The 26,717-nt window shown below is 49.4% G+C and overlaps 2 protein-coding genes across 4 annotated transcripts in view; one reads left to right on the top strand and one right to left on the bottom strand.

The window, feature by feature from the left end:
- The window catches only part of LOC138526196 (uncharacterized), a 797,397-nt gene extending 793,293 nt beyond the window's left edge, over nucleotides 1-4,104 (bottom strand). For all 3 annotated transcript variants that reach the window (XM_069636626.1, XM_069636629.1, XM_069636630.1), the window contains exon 1: nucleotides 4,009-4,104. In XM_069636626.1, coding sequence (XP_069492727.1) covers nucleotides 4,009-4,081 — 73 coding nt within the window. In that variant the 5' untranslated portion in view covers nucleotides 4,082-4,104. The remainder of the gene's footprint in view (nucleotides 1-4,008) is intronic.
- The window catches only part of GTPBP6 (GTP binding protein 6 (putative)), a 336,155-nt gene that overhangs the window by 152,093 nt on the left and 157,345 nt on the right, over nucleotides 1-26,717 (top strand). The gene's annotated exons all lie outside the window — the stretch shown is intronic.

The following is a 26,717-nucleotide window of genomic DNA, read 5'->3' as shown; positions in this document are numbered from 1 at the left end:
GGTGTACGAGCGAGTAGGAGCAGAGAATAGAGGAGAGAGTACAGTAGAGGGGAGAGGAGGAAGTAGGAGTAGTTAGGAGTTTGCATGACCGTTAGTGAGTAGAGAAGGAGAAAGAGGGAGCTTATTAAGCAAGGATGGGAAAGAGTGAAAAAGGGACCATCAGGACATGAACGCGAAGGGTATGGAAGTGTTGAGTGAGAGAAATTGGGAAATGGCACCAGATCTTGTTGAACCATATCCCTGGGAAGTGTAAGGATAGGTTTCCCCCTAGGAACATGCCAGAGAGAGTAAGATAGGAAAGGTTGTTATCTCTAGTCCGAGTTATAGATGAGTAGGTATTATCAATCTCTTTTCGACAACCTGGGAAATAGGGAAGTCTGGGAAAGAGAGGGTGGAAGCCCATGGGAGACGGGAGAAAGATAGCCCTTAGTGTGCCACATTTCCTTTGCATTTCGTCAAGTTTCTGAACCAGTAAGAATTTTACAAAATAAAAACCATTGAACTATCCTCTGGAGAATGAATATTGTGAGACTCCCCAGGTGCAAAGAGCGCCTCCCGTAAAGAAGCAGCAGTAAATTAATTATTTATTTCTACTTTTTGTGTTTGTGACAATCCATTGGTGGATTCTGTAAGTGCAGTGATGCCAGCAAGCAGTATAGCTAACAAGGGGCCTGGAGAGGTAGCAAAGGGACTGTGCTTCATGCAGGATGACAATTCAGGCTAGTGACAGACCACTCACTGCTAACTTGAATGAGCCTTTGAAAAGATTCAAATGCCCGAATCATTAGATCATTTCTGGACTTACAACCTTTTTGTTTTACGATGCAACATTGAAAAGGAATGGAAGAAGGAAATGTGGACTTCCTAAGTAGATTCCTTCTTACAGTGGAAGGTGGAGCCACTCGCTTAACGGGGGGTATATGACAAATTTGAAGTATTCGTCCCTTCTCCCAAGGGGGGAGCCACCCCTTTGAGGCTAGTTAGGTGAGCCTGCTAAGCAAGACCCTCCTTAGGGGTCTGGGCAAGAGGGACCTACCTGGGAATGACTCCCCTCTAGGGGACAAGGACTCCCCTACCTGTGAGGAACTCTCTTCAATGAAGACTGTATCTGCTTATGTGGGAATTGAGAAACATACTAGCGCCACTACATTTCCTATAACAAGCAGTGACATGGTACCCTTCCCGTTGGCTTTGGACAATGCTGGACTGTATTCCGAATGCAAGGAGGAACAGCACACCCCTTGCCTGAAACAACTTAATGAACATTAAAGGACAAAGAACCCAGAGAGAGAGAATCCAGCACAGAGGAGTGCCTCTTGCGACACGATGTCCAGGAGGGCCAGTACCGTAGAGCCGGCAGTAGTGCGGGCACAGGGAGCAGAGAACAAAAAACAATGGAGGACAGGCTACACGTACAGTGGACAAGCTGCTGCAGAAACTGAGGCAGAAAAGCCATCTTTGCTGGTGGCATGGCGATGCTGAGGCTGTGGTGGGCTGGCAATCTGCTAACGAACACTGACACCAGAATCCCGTCATGGAGCGAAGCCTCGATTCTGTGCCGGGACTGGACGATTACCGGAGCCGGTTGCATCGGAGGGTCCGTCTAACGCAACATAAATTTACCTGTGCACTGGTTATTGAAGAATATGCTTTCTTTCTGTTCCGAATGGTGAATGTATATCTGTTTTAGAGTAAGTGTGAGACAATATGTGATTAGATGTTTTACTTGATTAGTGTATATTTTAGAGGCCTAATAAATCATTGTATATTTTGTACTTACCTGTCGAAGTGGAATTATTGGTGGTGTTCTGTTTGGACTCATTTTAGCCCTAGACCACTCTGACAGTCCTCCTGAGACTAAGCCGTGGCATTCTACCGCCTTACTTTTGATTTTGTTTGGCTGAAATCTCTGCGTCTCCCTGTGAGCCATAATATGGTGGCCTCCCAAAATCTACCCATGGGGTTGATTTTGGTAATCAATCTTTACAAGGGACAAAACTGATTGTTATACTTGGTCCTCTTCTCAAATGGCATAGATGAAAATGCACTTATGGACTTGAAAGGTGCCCATTGAGTATGACTAATGCAAAGTTTTCCATTCATCGCTATTTGGTGTTCAGTACAGAGGCCACATCATATGTAAAAAATAGCACATTAATTCACAGTCACCTGCTGGAGAACTGCAACTGTGGGTCCCAGATTCCAATACCAGCAAAGATAGCATGCCTGCTGCATAAACATTTCTTTAACGTACAAGTAGAGTGTGGAATACAAATGCAGTTGTATGTAATGAGCGTTTTAATGTATGTAGACTGTAAGTGAATTCAAACGAAAAATGAAAGTAGATGGTAGATGGATTTGTGAGAACCACGCCTTGTATTGAGTACACCAGCCTGGTATAGTTGGAGACTCCATTGCGGATCATATATGCGTGCTATCAGAATCGGAACCTGGATCAGAAGCAGTGTTTTACTCGCATGTTTTTCTGCAACCTTAGCAAGTGTTTTTGGATCTCGCTTGCCTTGCTGGGAGGGTGTTTTTTATAGATTAACTAAACATGTTTCCAACGACAAGTGATAAGAGAGTTTGTGCATTTAATGAATAATGAATGCACGTCTTCGTTGATGAAGGCAAAAGGAGTGACCTCGGAAGACCAAGGCTTGTCCCTCTCTTCATAGAGGCCTATTGTATAATTGAAAGGAGTAAAATCCTTCCTAGGTGAAGTCATGAAAGTTTCTTTAATTACATTAAATTCTATGTGCTGAAAACCATGCATAAATTGTTGTACAGGGGTGAGGATAACCACTCTTGAGGATTGTTTAGAAATCATGTAGTCAGTTTGTGTTCACCCTGCAGTACTAGCTATTAAAGGAATTTGATTTCTTCAATATGAGCCAATACCTCAAGAGTTGACTTGATCTATCTATGGTCTTTGACAACTCATTATCTCCCAGTTTCTCCGCTTGGCCGATTAGTGTCATACTGGGCAAACAATTTTCTACCAAAAGAACTGAAAAGGACCCCTTAACTCTGGTCTAGAAGGCCAGACACTGTCCGCTTAAAGTTGGAAGCGTTTAGGAACCAGCTTAATGATGGTAAACAAAGTGAAAACAGAGGAGCTTTGCTGGACAGACTAAGTGCACAAACCCTTAAATCAAACATGTGACAGTTATAACAAAAGTTTCCATGTTTAACAAACAATATATTCATGTTCAGCAGAGAACTCTGTTTAATATATAGAAGCCTGGCCCTATTTTACCACTGCTTGCTACTGTTGGTGACTTTCTTGTTATCAACTGCAGTTGCCATTTGATATTGATCATGCAGGGTTACTTTCTCATTTTGAAATAATAGTAAAGTTTCAATATTTGAACCCATCCATGCCACGAATATTGATAATTACATAAATGATCCAAAAGGACTTCTGGTGACAGTATCTAATGATAACGTATGATACCCACCAACTACAGCCTCATAGGAAGTCACTATGATGACGTTGGCAATGAGAAATGTACCATTTTTGTACAAGTTGTCAACACTTACACTTTTTGCCCATATTCGAGGCCTGGGATTCTGTCTGTAGATTCTTCACCGCCACCCCCCGTTTCCGAAGATCTAGCAACCAACCCTGTCAGGCACCGTTCCAACTTCTAATTCAGCGTTTTACTACTTTTAGCCAAACCGAGCCCCAATCCCAATAGGTTAGTTTACTTCTTAGTTAGTGTTTTACAGCTATAAGCCCGAAGAGACAGTTTGACAGATGGTTCCATTCATACCAAAGAATGCTCTCCAATGTGGTCATTAGTATATTCCAGAAAACAGTCACTTTTCCACAGAACTACCTCATGTACAGGAAATCAGCCGGCAAGAAACCATATTTTCAACATGCTGGTCCAGGCTGCTTGCCCATATTGAGTAACGCCACCGGTGTAAAATAAGTGCACATTAGTTCTTTATAATGAAGAAACCTAAATCTACTGTTGCAGGACAAGTTCTTGGTGTACTCACAAGAACTTTGCCTTTCCCGTTCTGCCGGGGGAGATCCCAGTTCAGCCTTCTGTTTTGTCCTCACCTTGACCATTGCAGCCCTGGGTTCTGGCAACCTTCACCTGTACAAAGTCGAAATTCACTGGTTATTCTGTGAATCCAAGCTCTTCCCAACTCCTGCGACAATTAGCGCAAATAACTGAGCATTCATTCTGCTATCAGGCCATGCAGCAGTCCACTTGTGATAGGGCAATCCACCTATCATTGTTGAACAGTAGACACATTTCCGTAACCCCTCTTGCACAGTTCGAGACTCCCACCACTTTCAGTGCATGCCCTATAAACACACAATTGTTCACTTTTGGTAATCCCAGGAAGAATAGGTCCCTCTTCCTCCTCCACAGTCAGCATCTAGTCCAATTCCTTAAATATTGCCTCGAGTAGTACTTTGGGCATAACCTGAAACACACAAGAGAATCGGGAGGGTAATCTTTTTTACCTGGGAGGTACTTTATCAGGATTTGGATTTTTAACCAAAAGAAGACATATCTCCTAGGAGCTCTCCAGTGCAGCCATGACATTGCACTTGTACACCACCACAACATCTGAGCTAATATATATGATAGTTGAATCCCCTACCTCATAGTCTTGAGCAGAAGGCACTGAACCTCCCCTAAGCATGTGTGTAGGAAGGTTTGGGTCTATTTGACCTAGTACATTTGACCGAATCACATTTGATCAAATTTATTTGACCTTGTTTTCTGTCTCAAATGTGGGGGGAGACCCCCATCCGCACACTCCCGACTTCCCCTCAACCTAATCTATACCCTTACCCACCCCGATATATATATATATTTCTGAGGCTTGTGGAATCTGCTTAGATCACATGCTGTGCATAGGCCGACATCTAGTGGAAGCTGCGGAGTATTACAGTTTGTTTTTCGAAGTCGAAAAATGGGCGTCGACACAGGGCGTGCCAGTAATACTATCCCTAGTGTGACGTCCCCTGTACCCATGATCCCTCACGCGTCTAGGATCCCCAGATTGTTTTTTTCCGCCATTCTGGTCGGAAGCACTTCAGCGGAGTTCCCTGGCTTTGCCATATTTTCACTCTAAAATAATTCTAATTTGCCCCGTTTGACCAACCTTCGTCGATCAACATCTCGACGCCGAACCGGGGAGGAGATCAACGTCGAATACCCGACGGATTGGGCCTTGAGGCTTCCGCCTCGGCTCGGGCCTGGGCCGCTGGCCTCGGCCCTACAAGTAGGGAGAGTGGGGGTGGTACACTTCCACACTCGACACCTTATTACCTACACACACTTGCCCGCTGCCCACAGGCGCGTATGGAGGGTACGCCCTTTCAGTTTTGCCCCAAGTGTAATAAGAAATACCCTTGGGTAGATAAGCACGCTACGTGCAATCTTTGCCTACCCAGAGACCACCCCGAAACGGGTTGCAGGGCCTGTAGTAGGTTTAAGGCCAAAACTCTTAAGGACCGCTCCACCAAGCGTTGGGCCCACCACGCCAAGCTAGCAGCTATGGAAGCGGAGGGTACCTTCAGCGACGGCAGCGACGCCGAACTTTCGGACGGCGAGGGCACCAAGGCGTCGAAAGACAGCCGAACGCACGTCCCCGGCCTCGGAAGGTCGTCCGTCCCGGCGACTATGGGGAAGACCCCCGGCGACAAGAGCGTTACACATACACACGCTAAACACAAAAAATCCACCCGAGATTCGACGTCGTCGAAACCTCGGAAAGAGGCACAGAAGGAGCGGTCCGAAAGGACGTCCTCTGGGCGGTCCCGGTCGAGGTCGCCGCACGACGTCAGGCAAGCCTCCACACTTGCACAGAGTGCCTCGACCATTAATATCCCGGAAGATCAATCGTCCGGAGACGATCACGACTTCCACGAACACGACTTCCACCCCCAGCCTGCACCCCAGGGAAAGGGTACTTCACTTGGGAGTAAGGAAAGCCCAGTTAGCTCGAAAAACATGGATTCCACCTCCGATCCTCGACGCCAGGCGTCGAAAGATAAGGGAAAGGGGAAACACACTTCCACCCACGGGGAAGGGGGTAAACAGCAAAAGAAACAACCCTTGCATTCCTCCACTACAAAAGAACTGACCAAGTCTTCTCAGGGCCAATCCAGAGAAAGTCCCAGCAAGGTCACCCCAAGCTCAAAACTCTGGTCATGCGAGGACATTGACAGAGTAATGTCAAGGATGTCTTCCTTGGCGAATTTTTTCGACAGACACCCTGAACAACTACTAGCGTTAAACCCTCAGGGAGATTCTCCCTCAGGGTCAGGGGACCCTATCCCCTCAAATAAAAGACCCCGGGTCGAGACGCCATTTAGGCCTTTAGACCCCATCGAGGCCCAACCCTTTTCTTACCTCTTCCCTACAGACCAAGGAAACTCTTCCCTTATAGAAGATCAGGAAATTGACACGCCAGAAGATCCTGCAGGATCAGATTATTACGGCGAAGACGAGGAGGAGCCAGAAAATAGCCCAGATATTTTCAGAATGGACTCACCAGTCGAAAGGGAAGCCCCAGTGTCTGATTCACCGATAGATAATCAGCCCCTCCTTAATGAACTGCTCTTTCGGGCAGCTAACCACTTCCACATAGACACACAAGGTGCCCAGGAAGAAAGGGACTTTGCGGAAGAACTAATAGGGGAAAGGAAGCCAGTAGCCCAGACCATTCCCATCCTAAAATCTGTTCAACGCAGAATAGCACCATCCCTTGTCAACCCAAACCTGACAAGACCGGTAAATCCGAGAGTGGAGAAGCTGTTTAAAGCAGCCCAGTCGGACCCCCTATATATTAGAGGTCAACTTAAGCCAGACTCTCTAGTAGTAACCAACACCCGCAAAAGAGCTGGTACACCATTATCTTCCTCTGAGGCTCCCCCCGACAAAGAAAGTAAAAAACTTTATGGTTTTGGCAGGAAAGTAGCTTCCACGGCAGCCTACCAAGCCAGAATCGCGAATTCCACCACACTGTTGGCTAGCTACAACTGTCACCAGTGGGAAGAAGTGGCAGCACTAATAGACTCTGCTCCCGAACCCCTTAAAAGCCAGCTAGCTCGCATTTGTGCGGAAGGTAGGAACGTGTCAGGCTGCACGGTAAAAGCAACTCTGGACGCCGCTGACAATGCGGGTAGACTTATAGCAGAGGGGACTGTCATCAAAAGGCATGCTTGGTTGAGGCAGTCGGGATTCAAGGCAGAAACACAAGCTGCGCTCTTAGACAAACCAGTGGAAAGTGATCTCCTGTTTGGGAAGGCAGTCGAGGACGCTCTAAAAAACGCTAAGGAGGAATTCGACACCCTCAAATCCCTTGGCCAATTAACTACCAAACCACCTAACCAAAGAGGGAATGGCAATTTTCGTCGCTCCCGCGGCCAAAATTCCAATAGAGGAAATAGCTACTCCCACACCCAGGGTACACAGTGGAACACCAGCTCACAACAGTCTACCCAGGCGTATGGTAGGGGTAGTAAAAGAGGACGCGGTAGAGGCAGAGGCAGCCCCAGTAAAGGAGGAGGCACGCCTCCACCAAAGCAGTGACGCTCAGTTCAGGGTCCCTTCCCATGCAACCCCAGTAGGGGGACGAATATCAAGTTTCACCCAGGCATGGGAAGGGATAACATCCGACAGATGGGTGCTGTCAACAGTATCCAATGGGTACTGCATAGAACTACTGCAACGTCCCCTAAACCATCCTCCAAGACAAAAAGTCCACTCTTTACAACATCAGAAGATCCTCCTCGAGGAGATCGCCATTCTGCTACAAAAGGACGCAATAGAACTCGTCCCGGGACACCAGGTAAACAAGGGTATCTATTCAACTTACTTCCTTGTGCCAAAGAAAGATTTAACAATGCGCCCAGTTTTGGACTTACGGCCTGCCAACAAATATGTCAAGCCCCAAAAATTCCGTATGACCACACTACAAGAGGTAATCCCACTCCTAAAAAAGGGGGATTACATGGCAACCTTGGATATGAAAGATGCCTATTTTCATATTTCCATGCTCCCGGCGCACAGAAAATACTTGCGCTTCAAGGTGGACAGTCGCCACTACCAATTCAAGGTACTGCCCTTCGGGATAGCTTCAGCACCAAGGGTATTCACCAAGGTACTGGCGGTGGCAGCTGCACACCTACGCAGGGAGGCAATCCCAGTGTACCCTTATCTGGACGACTGGCTCATAACGGGGGAAACCCCAGGAATCTGCAGGTCAAACATTCAGAGGACCATCGACCTCCTCCACGAATTAGGCTTCTCCATCAACGAGAAAAAGTCAAGTCTGGTGCCAAGCACCTCAAAACAGTTTCTAGGAGCTATCCTAGATACTCAGAAAGGATTGACCTTCCCGTCGAAAGAAAGAATTCGGAACATACTTCTGCAAATTCCGCATTATCAGTCAGGTCAACAGATAACAGTACGCAAAGCTATGCGGTTACTGGGCATGATGGCGTCATGCATTTACCTGGTCCCCCACGCGCGTCTGCGCATGCGTCCCATGCAGGAATGGTTGGCGAAACAGTGGTCTCAGGCAGGGGGTCAGTGGGACGATCTAGTGGTCGTTTCGCCAACACTAGTACAAAACCTACTCTGGTGGACAAGAGAGAATCTCGCAAAGGGGAAACCCTTTTACGATCCCGAAGTACAGGCAGTGGTGACTACAGATGCATGCCTGACAGGGTGGGGAGCTCACCATCTCCACCACACAGCTCAGGGTCTCTGGTCTCACTCAGTAGCCAAGAACCACATCAATCTGCTAGAGCTTCTGGCAGTATTCCGAGCGCTGCAGGCGTTCGAGCCCCATCTACTAAACTTGTCGGTGCAGATCAGGACGGACAGCACGACAGCCATGTTCTATCTGAACAAGCAAGGAGGGACTCGTTCGCCAAATCTGTCCAAGCTTGCCCAGAAAATATGGATATGGGCACTCAGACGGAACATCTTCCTGTCATCGCAACATGTTCCAGGGGAGCTCAATTCCCTAGCGGATGCTCTAAGCAGAGACTCCCTCCCAGTAGAACACGAATGGGTCCTTCACAAAGACGTAGTAGAAGATCTCTTCTCTCAGTGGGGTTCCCCCACTATAGACCTATTCGCCACAAGCGAAAACAAACAATGCCCAGGATTTGCATCCAGGTTCCCACAACCGGACTCCCAGGGGAATGCCCTGTGGATGAACTGGTCAGGGATGTTTGCGTACGCTTTCCCACCAACTCCTCTCATCAGGAAGGTGGTGTACAAGATGAACAAGGAATCGATGACGCTCATCCTAGTTGCTCCCATGTGGGCGAGACAACCATGGTTTCCACACCTACGCAGGATGGCGGTGTGCGAGCCCATCAGACTCCCAGCCTGGTACAACCTTCTGTCCCAGCAACAAGGTCAAACAGTGCATCAGGAACCCAACTCTATGAACCTAGCAGCATGGCTCCTGAAGTCATAGAGTTTGGACATCTCAAATTACCACAGAGGTGTATGGACATTCTAAAAGAGTCCAGGAAACCAAATACAAGGCACTGTTACTTTGACAAGTGGAAAAGATTCGTTATCTGGTGCCAGAGTAAACAAATCAACCCGGTTGATTGCACTCCTTCCAACGTTGTAACATACATGCTCCACCTGCTGGATGCAGGGTTGGTTTTTAACTCTCTGAAAGTACACCTGGCAGCCCTCTCAGCCTACACCACATCCCATAACAAGGTTTCGTGGTGGAAAGTACCAGTGGTTAAAGCCTTCATGGAAGGAGTAAAGAGACTTCACCCTCCTATCTCGAACCCACCGCCAGGATGGGATCTCAATGTGGTGCTATCTAAGCTCATGGGGCCCCCCTTCGAACCCATGCATAAAAGTAGTCTCAAACACCTGACTTATAAAACGGCCTTCTTAGTAGCCATTACCTCCATAAGAAGGGTCAGTGAAATTCAGGCTCTGTCAGTGCAAGATCCTTTCTTTACTATCCACAAGGACAAACTGGTTTTACGCACACACCCTAGATTCTCACCAAAATTCATATCCAAATTCCATGTAAACCAGTCCATCGAGCTTCCGGCTTTCTTCCAAAACCCACAAAGCTCAGCTGAGGTGAAACTACACACCCTAGATGTGCGTAGGGCGGTCTTATACTATGTAAATAAAACCAGACCGCTAAGAAAGACAGATCAACTGTTTGTCTCCGTAGCTACAGGCAGAGAGGGGGATCGCGTCTCTAAGGGCGCTATCTCAAAGTGGATTATCAACTGTATACAGCTGTGTTACTCTCTTTCTAAAAAGACTCTGCCTTTTACGCCAAGGGCCCACTCTACCAGAGGCATTGGGGCCACTCTGGCTTTCATTGCAAATGTTCCCCTTGACACCATTTGCAAAGCGGCTACTTGGAGCTCTATTCACACTTTTACTCAGCATTAGCAGATACACAGGTGGGACAAGCGGTACTAAGACACCTGTTTGCTCATGACCCTTCTCACATCCCACCTCCTTCTTCTGGTACTGCTCGCTAATCTATGCACAGCATGTGATCTAAGCAGATTCCACAAGCCTCAGAAGGGATACATTACTCACCGTAATCGTATTTCTGATGCTTGTATCTGCTTAGATTCACATGCGACCCACCCTTCCTCCCCTCCGAGAGAAGGCGCATGGTTGCTTGTAGCCTTACCTTTCTGTCTATCTGCTTGGACTATCTGTACTCACGCTACTCCTCATGCTACCTCATGTCAGGAAAAACACAATCTGGGGATCCTAGACGCGTGAGGGATCATGGGTACAGGGGACGTCACACTAGGGATAGTATTACTGGCACGCCCTGTGTCGACGCCCATTTTTCGACTTCGAAAAACAAACTGTAATACTCCGCAGCTTCCACTAGATGTCGGCCTATGCACAGCATGTGAATCTAAGCAGATACAAGCATCAGAAATACGATTACGGTGAGTAATGTATCCCATATATATATATATTTAATTCAATTTGACTGAAAAAAAGGTTAAAAAAAATACGATCCAATGTTTTAGGTCAATTATGCTAATACCGTGTAGGAATGGGCATAAAACAGGCGTGCTTCAATGTATCTCAAGACCTGGCAGCATACCAAATTCCTCCACAGTTTCAATGGGCTGCAATAACTTAATCAACCGGGTCTACAGCATACAAAAGATCATAGTCCCGATGCAAAGATCTGGTGTGCCTAGTTTTTACAATCACCAATCCCTGCCCACCAAGTTGCTTCCTAAGTACCTAGGCTAACGGTTCAATAGCTAGAATAAAAATCTGTGGTTACAGAGGATAGCTTTGGCGTGGTTCACTCTGCACCACTCTTTGTTCAGATACAACACTATTTTTTCGCACCAAAGTCACATGGGCTGCATATAGCAAAAGTAACCACTCAAAGAACTGTATCCCCAAACCTATTTTTGTTAACATTTAACATCGCCTGCATATAATACAAATTGGCTGTGTCAAAAGTAATTGCGGTTTCCTGGGTTTTCCCATTGCAAGTGAACACCCTTATTTCCAATGGTTGGTTAGCCCTGATACCAGTAAAAGACAGAAGAGTAAGCTAGCCAACCCGAAAACGTGTCGAAACGTTTCGGACCCTAGGATACGTAACTTTCAGGAGTTCCTGTTTTGAGCCAGAGATGAGCCTTAACTGATGGCTGTCCTATTTCAGTATATCCTTATGCTAGTCTATGGCACACGCCATACGTTAATTCTTTATAAAAAGAAAAAAGATACCATTGTAGGAGGGTAAACTAGTCCTCCCAGCCAAGATTCACCACTTCTTTCCGCATATATATGGGTCATGGTACTTGCTGGACTAGATCCCTTATTAGGTTCTGAGCCAGCACAAGGTTGTTGTTCTTCCATAGATGAGCCCAGAAAAGTAAAAGCTTATGCTTCATATTGTTCTCAAGATGAGACAAGCAGATCAGCTATTGGTTCAACATATAGATTGGTGTCTCCACCCCCAATTCAGTACGCAGAAAGGCGTTCTCCCATGTTTGTGGAGGAGGGAGCTCAGCATAGCTCTAGATTTCACAGCAATATGCTTCCTTTGGTAGCGACTTGGCCTCGTTGGACAGGGCCCCTATTGATCTAAACTTGTGTGCCAGAGCAAATGTCCTGGTACGCTTGTTTGCCTATCAGCCAGCATCTCCAAAGCTTGCTAATATGGGCTTTCCAGGATAAGGTGCAAGCACATCTTATCACAAACTAATTCAATTCTGTGACTCGGCAGCAAATCAATTGGGATTTTCTTTTGGACCTCTATGGCCTACTACTGTGATTTGAGGTTTCTAGCCATCATATATTATTATTATTATTATTATTAATTTCTTTTATAGCACATTTCTTTTGTATGCTGTGTACTGTAAGGCTGTTTTTTCTTTTTTACAATAAAAAAAAACATTCAGTAGATGTAAACAAACAGTGCCATCAACATATGGCTTTGAAAAAAGAGGAAACGATGCTCTCCACCGATTTAGTCCAGTGCCCCCAGTGCGGGTTTACCCAATTTCCAGAATACGGAGAGTCCGTGGGCAGAAGCTCTTTCGATAGTCCTCATTCAGAAAGGCCATCCCTGCTTCCCAGTCTCTGTTGAAATGTTTTCCTTGCGCCCCTTGTAATGAATAGGTCATCCATTCCAACGCGATGAAATGCCATATTTTCAAAAGCCCGTCGTGCTCTGTTGGGGGGTCTGTGGTCTTCCATTTCTGCACTATGACCAGGAGTGCTGATAGTGATATAGTCGCATAGGCCGCCTTGGTGGATTTCGTCCAGTGGTTTCGGCCTATTGTGGACAGGCAAAGTATCCCCTCCCTCGGGCCTCTGTGTGTGCCGGTGCCAAACATCGTATGAAGGTGGTGGTCAATTTGGTTCCAGTCATTTTCCAGCTTTCGACAGCCCCTCCAGATGTGGAGCCAGTCTCCCACCTCATCACAGTCCCGCCAGCACATCCCCGTCGTATTGGGGTAGATCTGTTTCACCCGTCAGGGGGTATAGTGCCACTGTGTCATCAACTTGTACCAGAATTCCCTGATCTGTAATGCTTGACTGAGTTTAGGGATGTCTCGCCACAGCTCTTCCCAGTCCTCCCCCCGTAATTGGTTTCCCAACTGTCACCTCCCATTCCCTCATATATTTAGTGGGTAAGGTTTGGGCCATGTCAAGGCCTATTTTGTAGATTGTGGATATGAGTCGTTTATCACTGAGGTCAGTAGTGAGGAATTTTTCGAATGGTGTGACGGGCCTGGTGGCCGCTGTTCTCATATTCGGGCCCATTAACCAGTGGCGTAGTTGGAGGGATTGCGTTCTCTCCGTTTCCTCTAGCCCCAGTTCCCTCTTACATTGTGGGAATGATTTTATATCTTGTCCCTGGAACATATCCCCAATCTTGGCGCAACCTGCGGCTTTCCACATCCACACTTTCCAGAGGGAATGCCCGGGCTGAATTGGGGATTACTAAAGATCGGAGTGCATGGGGAGGGGAAGGTGGTGAAGCACTTGGTTCGAGCTAACCAGTCCCATTGTTGCTCCACTAAGGTTGTAATATTCGATATATGCATATTTGGTGTGCAATTTTCTTTATGTAGCCAGAGGACTTCCCCCAGTATGGCGCCCACAACTGCCCTCCATCTGCTGCCAGATTTTCCCAGAGTATGCGGAGTGCCAGTCTTTTATAACTCCAATTTGAGCAACCCTGTGATATAAGCGGAGGTCTGGCAAGCCTAGCCCTCCTCTATTAGTCGTCATCGAGAGGCGTTTCATCGCTACCCTGGGGGCCCTCTGTTTCCGTATATATGTGCCTATAAGTTTGTATATTGTGTGGAAGAACAATTCCGGCACTGCAATTGGAAGGGCCTGGAAACTAAGTAAAGTAGCCTGAGGAGGATCGTCATTTTGATGGCATTGATTCTGCCGAGCCAAGAGGTGGAAAGAGGGTCCCAAGTATTGAGTTGTTTCTGGAGTAGCTCGATCTGTGGGGGGTAGCTGGCCCTATAAAGGCCCCCAAGCGAAGGGGTCGGGTGTATTCCCAGTACTTTAATGCTTGTGTGCACCCATCTGAATTGGGATGAATGTTGTACTTGAGCTAATTTTTCCACCCTCAGGGTCAGGTTTAAGATCTCAGATTTGGCCAGATTCACTTTTAGCCCTGCCACCTCCCTGAATCGCTGAATATCTTTGATCACTGCTGAAAGGGATGTCTGGCTCTCAAAGGTTGAGGAGCATGTCATCAGCATAGGCTGTTACCTTATATTCTGCCCTCCCAAATGGTATGCCCCTGATGTCCCCGTTCATGCGGATTGTAGCCAAAAATGGTTCTAAATAAATGGCGAAAAACAGGGGCGATAGGGGGCAACCCTGTTAGGTGCCTCTTGACAGTTTTATCCGGGACAATAATTCCCGTTTATTAAAATACAAGCTGCTGGGTTGGCGTAATTAGCTTTGACCATGGCCATGAATTTCGGTCCAATGCCCAATTTCCCCATTGTGTTAAACAGGAAGGACCACTCCACCCTGTCAAATGCTTTTTCAGCATCTAGGGAGAGGAGGACCACTGGTGTTCCTCTCCTCTGCGTTATTTCCAGTATGTGGTAGACCCGCCTAAGGTTGTTGTGGGTTTGTCTCTGACTTATAAACCCTGATTGGTCAGGGTGTATTAATTGTGGGAGCAGACCCTCTAGCCGGCTTGCCAGTATTCTGGTGAATATTTTGGCATCAATGTTTATCAATGCAATGGGTCCATAAGAGCCACATTGCGTGGGATCTTTGTCTGGCTTGGGGAAGAGTAGGATTTTTGCCTCCTTCATCGTTGGAGTGATGCTTCCTATCGAGGCAGAGGTGTTGTATAGCGCCACTACTTTGGGGGCTAGGATGTCCTGGTAGGCTTTATAGAACCCCGGGGCATACCTGTCCGTTCTGGAGTCTTTACCCGTGGGGAGATGCTTTATTGCTTGGAGCACCTCTTCTTGGGTGATATCTATCTCCATTGCATTGGTTCGGCTCCAGATAACTTAGGTAGCATGATTAATCTAAGGAAGCCCTGTTGGGCTTCCTCATCTGGGTTGTCTGAACTATAGAGGCTCTCGTAGAAGCCCATAAATTGGGCCATGATATTGGGTGTTGACTGTACTTTCTCCCCTTGAGGAGTGAGAACCCCCTTGATTGTTTGGGCGGCTATCTTCTGCTTAAGTTGTCTTGCCATCAATCTATCCGCCTTATTGGCGTGGATATAATATTCATGTTTAAGTGCTTATAATCCCCATTCTACCTTTTTTGTTTTGAGCATATTCAGTTGCCCCTGATATGTTGGTGCTCTTTTTGCAGCGGTCTCATGGGGTTTTGCATTAATCGCCCCATTAGGTCTTGGAGTTCCTTTTCTAGTTGCGTCTCCAGGGATCGCTTCTGGTTTTGGCACTTAGCTAACACGGCTATGAGCTCCCCTTCCCAGGGTGGCTTTAAAGGTGTCCTAAATTATTGGCTCAGGCACCCCTGAGTCCCCGCCGAGTTCGAAGTATTCCCTAATTCCCTAATGTCTGCTCGTAGGGCCACGTCGGACAATGCCTCTTTCAGTTAAGTCCATTGCCACAGACCCTGACGGGGATGTTGAGTGTTAAAGGTCGCTAGTCTTGGTGCGTGATCCGAGAGGGTAATGGGGAGTATATCTGTAGATTGTGTTTTGCCCAGCAGAGTTGTGGAACCCCAGATATAGTCGATGCGAGAGAAAGTTTGGTGAACATGGGAATAGTAGATAAATCCCGGGTTCGTTCCCTTCAGCGCTACCCATAGGTCTAGGAGAGTAAAGTGTTTTATCTTTTTCTGAAGGGCAGGTGTCGGCGGGGGCTGAGGGCGTTGTGAAGTACCGTTTCTGTCCCTTTGGGGGTCCCAGGCAAGGTTAAACCTCTCCAGCTCTGCATGTTCCATTCAGAGAAACACGTCCTGCCCGGATTTCAAGGCATATACTGTGGCAAGTGTGATGGTGGAGGTATCTATTTCCATTGCGACAAATACATATCTGCCTTCCCTATCTGCTTTAGTGGAGGTGATTCGAGCCGACAGCCCTGCATTGATTCCGATTAATACCCCCCTAGCCTTGTTTGTTGTGTTTGGTTGTATAATTGTATCGAACCGGCTGAGCTTCAGTCGGTGGGAATCAACCTTCTTAATATGAGTTTTTTGCAGCGCAATGATGTCTGTTCGTGTAGTGCGAGAGGAGCCTTTCTAATTTTCTTTGCTTTACCGGGGTATTCAAGCCCCGTATATTTAGCGAGAGAAGTTTAATCATCTATGCAGGTATGTTATTGTTCTGGCCCTGTGTGTGTCCTGGATCGGTGGTCCCTTAGGGTCTTCCCCAACTAGAGCCCTGTCCTTCCCTCCTCCCCAACTGTGTCCAGCAACCCCTTTCCCTCCCCTTTGCCCCGGTCCCATCCCCACCCTCCCCTTTACCCTGCGGCGGGTCCAACCGCCTGTGTGCCCCCCCCTCGCAGAGAGCGGGAGCTGGACTCACCCGATTTCCCAGGGCCTTCTTGCTGGGTCTCCTAAAACCCCCATGTGGATTCCAAAAGTTCCAAGAAAGCGGCTCTTGCGCCCCCCGTCCGCCTGCACGTTGTGGAGGGAATTGTTAGCACTTCCGTTTAACTTATGTCTGTGTCGGGTCTCAAATTTATTTGTGAGTAGATTTGTCCCCCAGGTCTTCCCCCTGGGGGTTTGCGGTTTTGGGACCCATTGGAGGGGGTAGGTTGAGGTGTGCTGGCACTTGCGACCACTCCCATGGTCTAGTGCTGCGGGGGCGTCTTGATGATCATGTCTTTTCCACTGCGTCCTCCTCGTCCTCTAGGTTAAGCAATTGCAGCCCCTCCTGAAGCGTGGTGCCCCTCTGCTGTTTCTTCTCCTACTGGAACAGTAGCCCAAAAGGGAATTTCCATTGATATCTGATTTGCTTGTCTTGCAGAAATCTAAGAATGGGTCCCAATCTTTCCTTTTGAGGAGAGTAGCGTGGGACAGGGGTTGGTAGAGGTGGACTTCCACCCCATTATATAAAATTGGTTCCACTGATCGTGCTGCACCGAGGATCGCTTCCTTCTGCGGGTATCTGGCCAGTGCTGCAACCACATCCCGCGGTCTTGCGCCTGGGTCTGTCTCCTGGGGCCGATCCAATGGACTCTGTCTATCGGGATATCACCAGCGAGGTCTTTGTCCAGCAGACTTTCAAAGATTTGCATGACCCTGCTGTTCAGTTCCGGCTCCAGTACCTTTTCCGGCAGATTCCTTATTCAGATGTTTGATCTGCGGGACCTATTCTCAAGGTCCTCGCATTGCAGCTCAATGTAATGGGTAACTCTCGCCAACTCTTCCAGGACTATGCCCATTTCAGGGTGTCCTCCACCACCTCCTGCAGAGCCCTTTCAGTAGTATTCGTGCGGTCCCCCAGAGCTGCGATGTCCCTCCTCAGTTTGGAAATGGATTGCTTAATTTCCCCCATTAAGGTTGTAAATTGGGCTTGGAATGCGTGGGTCATTTTGAGAGCTCCAGGAAACAGGACTCCATGTCCACCTTTGTTGCTGCCTGCCAAGGGGACTCAGAGCTCGGGCCTTCTGTCTGTGGATGTGGTAGGTCTTGAGTTGTTAGGGGTGGATCCCCTTCTCCAGAGTCTCTGGACCAACAACGCTGAATTGAGCCCTCCCATGGTGTGTTGGGAGGGGGTTTCTTGGGTCCCGCGGATTTTCCTCTGCTTCCTGACATTGCAGAGTTTCTAAGTGGCTTCTGGGGAACTTGCCCTGTGGCTGGCTCTGTCCCCCTCACCGTCGCCTTGACTGTGATTGGAGTCCATTTACCGGCCCTGGGCGCCAAGACCAGGCCTGCTCCCTTTGCTACACAATCTCCTGGGGCCCTGGTGATTTCTGGTGAGTCAATCCGGGTGATGAGCCACCCGAGGGTTGCAGAGCGAGGATCCGAGCCCCAGGGCCGATGAGTTCATGGAGGGGATGGACCCTTAGTCAGCACTCTCTGCAGCCCTGGCCGGCTGAGTACAAGCGCAGTTCTTTGCGTTGGCTGGCAGGGCCGTTAATGGTCTGCCGCTCGGGCCTGTGGCCGGTGTTTAGTGCTGCGGGGGCCCCCACCCTGCCGTGCCGGTTCATGTGCACCTGCGCCTCCTCTCGGTGGTGGAATGTTCCGTCCGCTGGAGGGGCTTTTCCACTCAGCCTCGATGGGGATTGTGGGCGCCCTTAGCTGGCTTCTGGTGTGCAATTGCTTCTGGTACTGGGGGCGGGTGAGGGGGTGGGAGAGGGGTGCGCCCTGCTTTGGTAGTGGATTTCTTGACCGGGGATAGTCTGATGGTCCGCCCTGCCCCACGGAGAGGATGCGTACCTCCAATAGCTCATGTAGATCAGGGCACTGCTTTCGGGGCCTGGGAGCCTCGCAGCGTCTTCCTCTCACCCCTCCACGCCAACTTCTGGGCCTCCCGGCGTATCCCGTGCCCGGGGGTAGGTTGAAGGTCTGCCCTGCCACCGGGAAGTCTATTGGCTTCTGCCTCCTCCTACCGATCAATGGGGGTATAGCCACTGTGCCCAGGTCTCACCTGTGAGTTTTCTGAGTAGTTAATTAGGTGGGAGAGGGCCCCGGGTGCTGCCGCCCACTGCGGGTCAAGTCGTATTCTGTGTGCGCCTCAGGCGTCCTAGCAAACGCCTAACTGTTGCGTCCTGAGTAGCCCCTAACAGTATTGTCTGGTTCAGGCCACCGGGCGAGCACGGCTTTCCCAAGAAAAGGCAAGCTGCCTAACCCGTTGCTCGCCACCACCTCCTGCTTCTACTTCTCACCGTCATTATGGCGATGATCCTACAGCCACCTGCTGGCCGTCGCCTCCCTCGGCGTCTCTACCCGATGGTGCGCCTCTGCTGCAATCTGGTGGCAGGACTTCAATTATGCACATGTATACCAGAGATTACATATAGCACCTAGAGGGAGGAGCAGTGTTACAAAATTCCTAACAATGCCCATAGGGCCACCAAATGTTAGGATACAGTTAGGCTGACAATACCAGTTCTCATTACATTCTTGGAGATTCAGTGATAAAAAATAACCAGTTTGCTACTGTAAGAGCACAATTCCGTAGGCACGGTTGCCATGCAGGGATTTTAAAAGGCATAATAACTTGGGAGGGAGGGTGCTTTGGCGGGGTATAGGCTAAAATACCATTCTCTTCATATAAAATTCCAGTGATGCAAAGGAAAATATCAAAGTACAGGTTAGTACATGTTTACCTTGTAAAAATTCACCATTGTATTGAATGGGCCAAATCCAATAGACAGCCATGGTTATGAGGAAAAGTCAGGTTTGTCTCTGTTGTACCCCACAAGTGTAGAAAGACTTCAGGAGACACCAGAGGAGACCCTCCTTGAAGATTTCAATTTCTGAGTTAAAGACTAGGAACCCCCCGGAAGAAAGGCAGCAAAGGAAGATTCTAAAAGGGGACCAGCAGGAATGCATGAGGGCAAATTTGAAGAAAACCCCACCAGCCCAGAACCCAGGGGTACGTACTCACGCCACCAGTTTGAGAACTTGGCCCAGTAAGAGCGAAACTACCTGGTAAGTACGAATCTTCTTTTGCCGGCGAGTTACAGAATTCGGTCACTCAGACTTGAAACCCTGAAAAGCACAAAGAAGAAGAATCACCTTTCCCAGGAGACACATCAGCCAGGAGCAAAAGCAACAATGTATATGGCCCCCACAAAGTGTAGGAACCTGACTAGCAGATCTGGACAGCTAAAAGGGCAAGATGGTGCAGCTACCGAGCAGAAAATGTCCCCACGACGGGGCAACAATGGAGGTGATCAGAGGCAGCCTAAACAAAGAGCATAGGTGAGGTAGGGGTAACACTCACCTTTATGGATGACAGAGACTTTATACTTAGAGGCGCCACAATCTGGAGGACAAGACAGGAAGATGCCATAGGACATCCAGCACAGAGGTCCAGATGAAGATACTGGATAGCATAGGAAGGATGTCCAGCCGCCAAAGATGAAACCAGAGACAAGGTACAGGTCACAGGGCTCGGGCAGTCTGACTAGATGTAGTCCTAAAAATGCAGCTGTGTGGCTCGGTGCAAAATTCTTCAGCAACACAGGAAAGTACATCGCATACATCTCTGCAGACTTGAGGAAGGGCCGCGGTCACCGCCTAATATACCCATTCACTCATGGGCTGACCTAAACCAGCCCGTCAGTCACACAAAAGGCAGACATGCAACGGTTCTAGTGGCCATCCATCAGGTTGGCCTTAAAAACTGCCAAACACCAGCCCGGACCCCGCGTTGATGGAGGGCCACTGACCTGTACCAGACCCGTGTAGGGGGAGTCGCATAGGTGCTGGCCCCCTGCCTCCGCCGGGGGCTTGGCGGATCGGAGGACGGTTTTGGCGAATGCGGATTGCGGTCCCCCGTGGGAAGCGCATGAAGGCTCCAGGCAGCGGCATTGGCTCACAGTGAGGCGGGGTGCCCACACCAGCGAGCGGCCCCCTGGGAGGCCCATGGGAGACTGAGGAGTCCGGAGTTGCACCGTGTAGAAGTTGCCATGCGGCCAACGAAAGAATCCAGCCTGCACAAGCCGCGGTGATGGGGGAAGAGCCCAGCAGCCCAACAACTCGAGGACTGGAGATCTGAACGACGAGGACTGCCGGCATATGAAGGGTCGCGGGTGCTCCGGCTTCCGTTGAGCGCCTGCTGACCCAGTAAATTCAGCCCCCCGGGCGGGTGTGACAGCGGAACAAAGGGACCCAGAGATCTGCTGGGCAAGCGGTAAGGAGAGGGGCAGTGTGCACTACCCTGCTGGCATCGCGGCACCCTGGCCCCTGAGTCTGCCCTCCGCCAAAAGGCCGCCCCCACCCCTGCCGAAGCGAAAGGGCTCTGCGAGGTAGATTGGGGAAGCCCGGATAATAAGCCCTCCAGCACGGGTGTGTGGCTCCGCCTGGCCCGCGTCTAACTCGGGAGACATTTTTCACTGATATTGGCGCCAACAACGTGGGCGCCCCCCCTCCGCCCGCTGCTCTCATCTCGGGCCGCCCTTCATCATTTGAGAGCCTAGGCAGCGCCGCAGGACATCCGCGGGCACGCAACATTACAGCCCACTCCTGTGCTGGGAAAACAAAAGTATTGTCTGAAGCCGCCATAATACGCCCCAACCCACGATCCTAGGCACATTGCTGGTAAGCCTCATACCAAGCGCCTCTGAAGACAGAGAGACCCTGCCCGCCTCAGTAGAATGACACCCCTGAGCTAGACACGTGGGACTAGCACTGGACATATCATAAAGAAGGGCCCATCCATTGTCATTCTGGGGACAAGCTGCACCAGATCCCACCGAGCGGCAACTACAGCAGGGAGAATATAAAGGCCCTCACCCCGAGCTGGCTCAATATAAGGCACACACATCCAGGTGCAAATAGAAACACTTTCATGGCAGGTTGCAACTGAGGTAAAAGGGAGCACATCAAGGCACAGCTCTCCTCTGCCTGGAGTGGTGAGCTCTTTACAAACCACGGAGGGGAACTCACCTACTGCTAACTTGGGGAAAAGCAACACCAGCGCTCATTGAATAGTGATCACAACAATAAAGACATAACACCCCCCCACCCCTCTGTGTTGCCTCAATCCTGGACGCCGCGCCCAGGCGTGGGAAGTTACATTTTCAGGACAGATTGTGTAGGGAAGGAGCACGCCGTGGCATGACTCACCTCCTTTCTGGCTTCGGAATAGTAAGGGGCCACGCGATCATCAAGACTACCTGACATTGCCCTACGAAGCCTGGGCGGGGTGTACCCAGGACACAAGGTCCAACTCTCCACGAGACTCAGGAACCACCCGCCCACTGCGCAATTACCCCGGAGGAGGCGCCGCTTGCACATGCTACACAACTGAACCAATCGGGATAACCTGCAAATACAACAATCCACACGTCAATTCTGCAAGCTAAGTATCTCGGAACCTGCACTACCAAAACCCACTGTACAGAGAAACGCAGCCCACAGGGTCACAATTATCCCTGGGGGTCTCGAACCTTACATGAGGGAGCATATACGCAAGGACTTGATTAGGTGTGGCGAGCAGGTTGGTCCTGACCTATCCAAGCGAGATCCCCAGCCTCAAGTCCTCATCAGGACAGAAGAGAAGAGACAGAACCCTGGTTCAGATGCCGGGCACCAGAACCAAAAGCGCCCCACCGAGAGGGAAAGGTTCGCCAAGGAGACGGGGAAATCACCTGGCTAAGTACTGGGGTCAGGCGAAGCAGCAGGATCAGACCCCCTGCAAGCACAACCGGAACCAACTGAGCTATCCCCGAAATCACCTCTGAAAGCCATGGAAACGGACAAGGAAGAATTTTTGGCTTGCCTGAAGGGTATGGAGGTCAGAATGACAACAGCATTCCAAGCCCAAATAGGCCAGATGAAGGAAGACATAAAAGGCTCCCTACAGGAGATCCGAAAGGAGGTAAATGATCTTGGCGACCGAGTTGACACTTTAGAAAACGGCCTCTCCAACTTAACTGAGGAGTCCAAGCAGTCTAGCCTCTTATTGGACCAAATAGCAGCCGCCACGAACAATCTTGAGCTACAGGCAGAGGACCTTGAAAATAGGTTGAGACGGTCCAAAATACAGGTCAAGGGCCTATCCGAATCGATCCCAGATAGCGACCTGTGTGAGACACTACAACAGGCCTTTAGCAACATCTTAAAGGATCCAGCGCCAGAATCAATAGGGTTCGATAGGATACACCGACCCAGAAGGAACGACCCAGTTGCCCGCCCCAGGTATGTACTAGTTGCTCTCACCTCATTCACTACAAAAGAAAACATCCTGAGGGCGGCCAGATCCATCACTGACCCGACTATCAATGGCAATACGATCAAATTGTTCCAAGATCTCGCGCTATCTACGCACCACAAGCGCAGACTCATGCGCCCAGTGACAAAAGCCCTTCAGGAGAAACAAATCCCCTAGAGATGGGCATACCCTTTCGGCCTGCTATTTATTTGGGAGGGCAGACACACGCGAATCAATACATGCGGGGAAGGTCAGACCCTATTAAATTTGGAAGAAGATCTGAGCCGCCCTGACAATGACACAGCACGAAACTCCAAGGCCACAGGGCCCAACCCATGGGAATGGTCTACGGCGCGCAGCAGCAGGCCCAGGAGAGAACCAAAGCTAAAAGGTCCACAAATGGTCCAATGCCACCAGGAGAAATAGCAGCACTACACCGTATCCTAATATGCACACCTAAGGTGAACTGTAGAGTTAAACATTACAATTCATTTAAACTTCTAAAAGCAACCAGGTGCGGAAACAAGCAATGCCAATCTACGGAATCCAATCCAAGACCCGGAAATTTCGGGTTTCTCGATCCTTGTGAATTGTTGGACGAACCGACACCCCGAGTGGTTAAAGGGGGGGATTCTAGGGAATCCGGGTCGATGGGAATACAAAGTAGGGAGGAGGGGAGGGGGAGTAAAGGGGGGGCGGGTGGGGTGTGAAGGGAGTTGGGAAAGTTATAGGAGATCGACACATGAAAGTGAGACTAAAACCACTGAGAAGGGTCCAGTGGATCAAGAGAAGGCGATACCAGTACAACCTACCATAACTTTAAAAAAGGTAGATTTCCTCCTCCAGAATAAATATGGCTGAATCAAAGATAGTTTCCCTGAATGTACAGGGGCTGAACTCTCCAATTAAAGGTCGGGTCATCCTTGATAGGCTGAAAACAATGCCGGCAGAAATAGGGATCCTGCAAGAGACGCATCTCCTCCCTAAAGATGAAAAACGCATGGCTCACCAAACCTTCCCGCAGCAATACTTTGCATCTAGCGGAGGGAAAAAGAGGGGTTAGCTATACTAATCGGAAAGGCCCTAGCCTTAAAAAAAGAACTCTGCAGAGATAAGGAGGGACGATACCTGGGTCTAAAGGGGTCGATCAAAGGTAGAGTGTACACAATCCTGGCCATATACGCTCCTAACGAACGTCAAGATGTGTTCATAACAAACTTACTGGGCAAATTGGGTAGCTGGTGCGAGGGCTAACTAATTATTGGGGGAGACTTTAACTGTATTATGGACCCACTGTTGTATAAAACACTCCCCCTCACAAATGCAGATCAGAATAATAGACAAGCTCTGGGTCGGTTCTTCAGGGAAACGGGGGACATTGAGACTTGGCGATTCTTTCAAGGGGATAACAGAGACTATGGGCCTCATTACACTTTAGGCGGTAAGGGTTTACCGGTACCGGTAAGGGCACCAGTACCGGTAAACCCTTACCGCCTTACTACGAGTTCCCTTTGCGGGACCCGACCTTAACGACTGGTTTTACTAGCCGTTAAAGTAGGGTGCCGCAAAGGGACCTTGGTGCTAATTACGGCACCGCAATTTGCGGTACCGTAATTAGCACCTTCCCCATTCCCATTATGCTCTATGGGGGCAGAAATGGGAATGGGGAAGTGCCTTTGTGAATGGGGAATTACCGCCCCCGCTCACCTTGGAGTAGGGCGGTAATTCCGCCATCCACCAAGGCGGACACGGTAAAATACCGATGGCAACCATGGCGCTAATAGCGCCATGGTTACCACCTACCGTGTAATGAGGCCCTATATCCACTTCTCGGCTGTACACCAGGGATATTCCAGAATAGATATGATCCATGTCTCAGCTACGTTAAGCCCACAAATAACCGGGGTAGAAATAGGGGTGTAATATCATCAGACCATGCGCCAGTGATGGTGGGAGTAGACTGGAGGGAGGGAGAACACAAGAGTAAACCACCTTGGAGATTAAATGAAATTCTACTAAAAGAGAGGGCACTCAGAGCGCACATCGAGACCTCCATAAACAACTACTTTAATGAGAACGATAATGGGGAAACTAGTTGGGGGACGATATGGGACGCCGGGAAGGCGGTGATCAGGGGAGAATATATGTCGCAGGCAGTGGCATATTACAGAGAAAGAGCAACAGTGACACACCGGCTAGAAACAGAGGTGAAAAATGCGGAAACGCAACACAAAGCCTGCCGTTCGAGGAAATCCCTACCGCACTCCGGAAAATCAGAGTCCAGCTCGAGAACCATACAGCGGAACAGATGGCCCAGTCAATACTCTGCACAAAAGAGTCCTACTACACCCACAGGGGTAAGTGTCATGATGCCTACCTCCAAGGAGCCAGGTCCGACCCAGCAACCCCAGAGGCAGGCATCATTCCCCCCAGGGAAGTGCCAGCGGGCCCAAGCTGGAGCCCTTTGGACACAGTCCTGGCGCCTTAGGCGCCAGGCTCATGTTGGACCCCTGTCCTGGCGCCGTAGGCGCCAGGCTCATAAAGCTAGACATGTGTTCAAGTGTTTTAATGTGCACTTACCTGATGCAGACCATGCTGCTACATCCAGGCCCTCTTGAGGCCTGAATGGAACTACTTTACCTGTGGGACTACTTTCCACCTGGGGGTGGTCGGGGAAGGATACATACCTGATCGGTGGAAGGATACATGCCTGGAACTTCTTCCAAAGCTATTTAAACCACGTCCGATCAGCAACTCACGCTTCGCGTTGTTCTGCTCCTCGCAGCTGGACGCTCACCGTGTCAGCTCCTGCATCTGCACTTCAGCCACGCCTGTCAGCATCCTGGGTCGCCTGCAAAGGGAGATAAGAGAGAATTGGGAGAGAAAGAAGACCTTACCAGCTAAAGCTGCATCACAGAGACATCACACCGACGATCCTGAAAGGGAAGACATCATTTTAAAAGCATTTCGCTACGATCGCTGCAGCGCTGCATTTCACTCACCTTTCCTGGGCGCCTCCATCTTCAGCAGCGATCATCCGGATCCGCACCCACTTCTCAGAGCCTAGAGAGAAAAAGACAAGAAGACAAGGTGAGAGAAGGAAGGGAATAGGAAAGGCTCAGTTTCCTTCTAAGACTTACCTGTTGGGTCATTCCCATTTTATTTCGGGTCCTGCCGCTTCCTGGCATTCCGGACCCCGGCCCCTATGGGGAAAAAAGACAAAGACATTGAATGAGCGAATGCAAAGACATTACCTGAACGCTCATCCAGAACTTACCTGTCATTTACTGGAACTGCACGTTTCACTTCGGGTCGGCGCCATATCTCCGGCATTCCGAACCCCGGCCCCTAAGGGGAAAAAGACATAAGCATTAGCGCTTGCTGTAATAAGACCATGAACATTATTATTAAGCTTGAACTTTTGAACTTGCAACAGAACTCTTACAGCGCCTCACCTGAATAGTCAAGCTTATTTTGAACTCCCATCAAACCTCAATCCAGTGAAGTAACTGGGTTTCAACGCGCCCCTGCATCAGAAGCAGGATGGAGAACTCATCCTTCCAGACCCTAAGGTGAGACTTCACGGGGAATCGTGGAAGGGTATCGTGGAGGGTTGGAAGGGAGTGGGAGGCTTGAGCATTATTCCGTCAGTAGGTAATACTCCCTTTCACGCACAGGGGAATATTCCTGCGAGCCAGAAAAGCCAGAGTAGAGGGGCCCTTCCTGTCCATCCTCAGAGTCCTGCGCTTCACCATAGAAGAAGCATTAGCACTCGAAGCCAGACCTGCGCCTCCGTGGGAATCAGGTGAGCGTGACAGAACGCGAAGCCTACCCACAATTTCCCACCCGGGCGCTATGGAGACTTCCGAGACAGATCAGCT

Source organism: Ambystoma mexicanum, chromosome 7p, assembly GCF_040938575.1.
Source record: "Ambystoma mexicanum isolate Mex_15411 chromosome 7p, UKY_AmexF1_1, whole genome shotgun sequence".
Classification (NCBI taxonomy): Eukaryota; Metazoa; Chordata; class Amphibia; order Caudata; family Ambystomatidae; genus Ambystoma; species Ambystoma mexicanum.
This window is presented reverse-complemented; position numbering and strand designations above follow the sequence as displayed.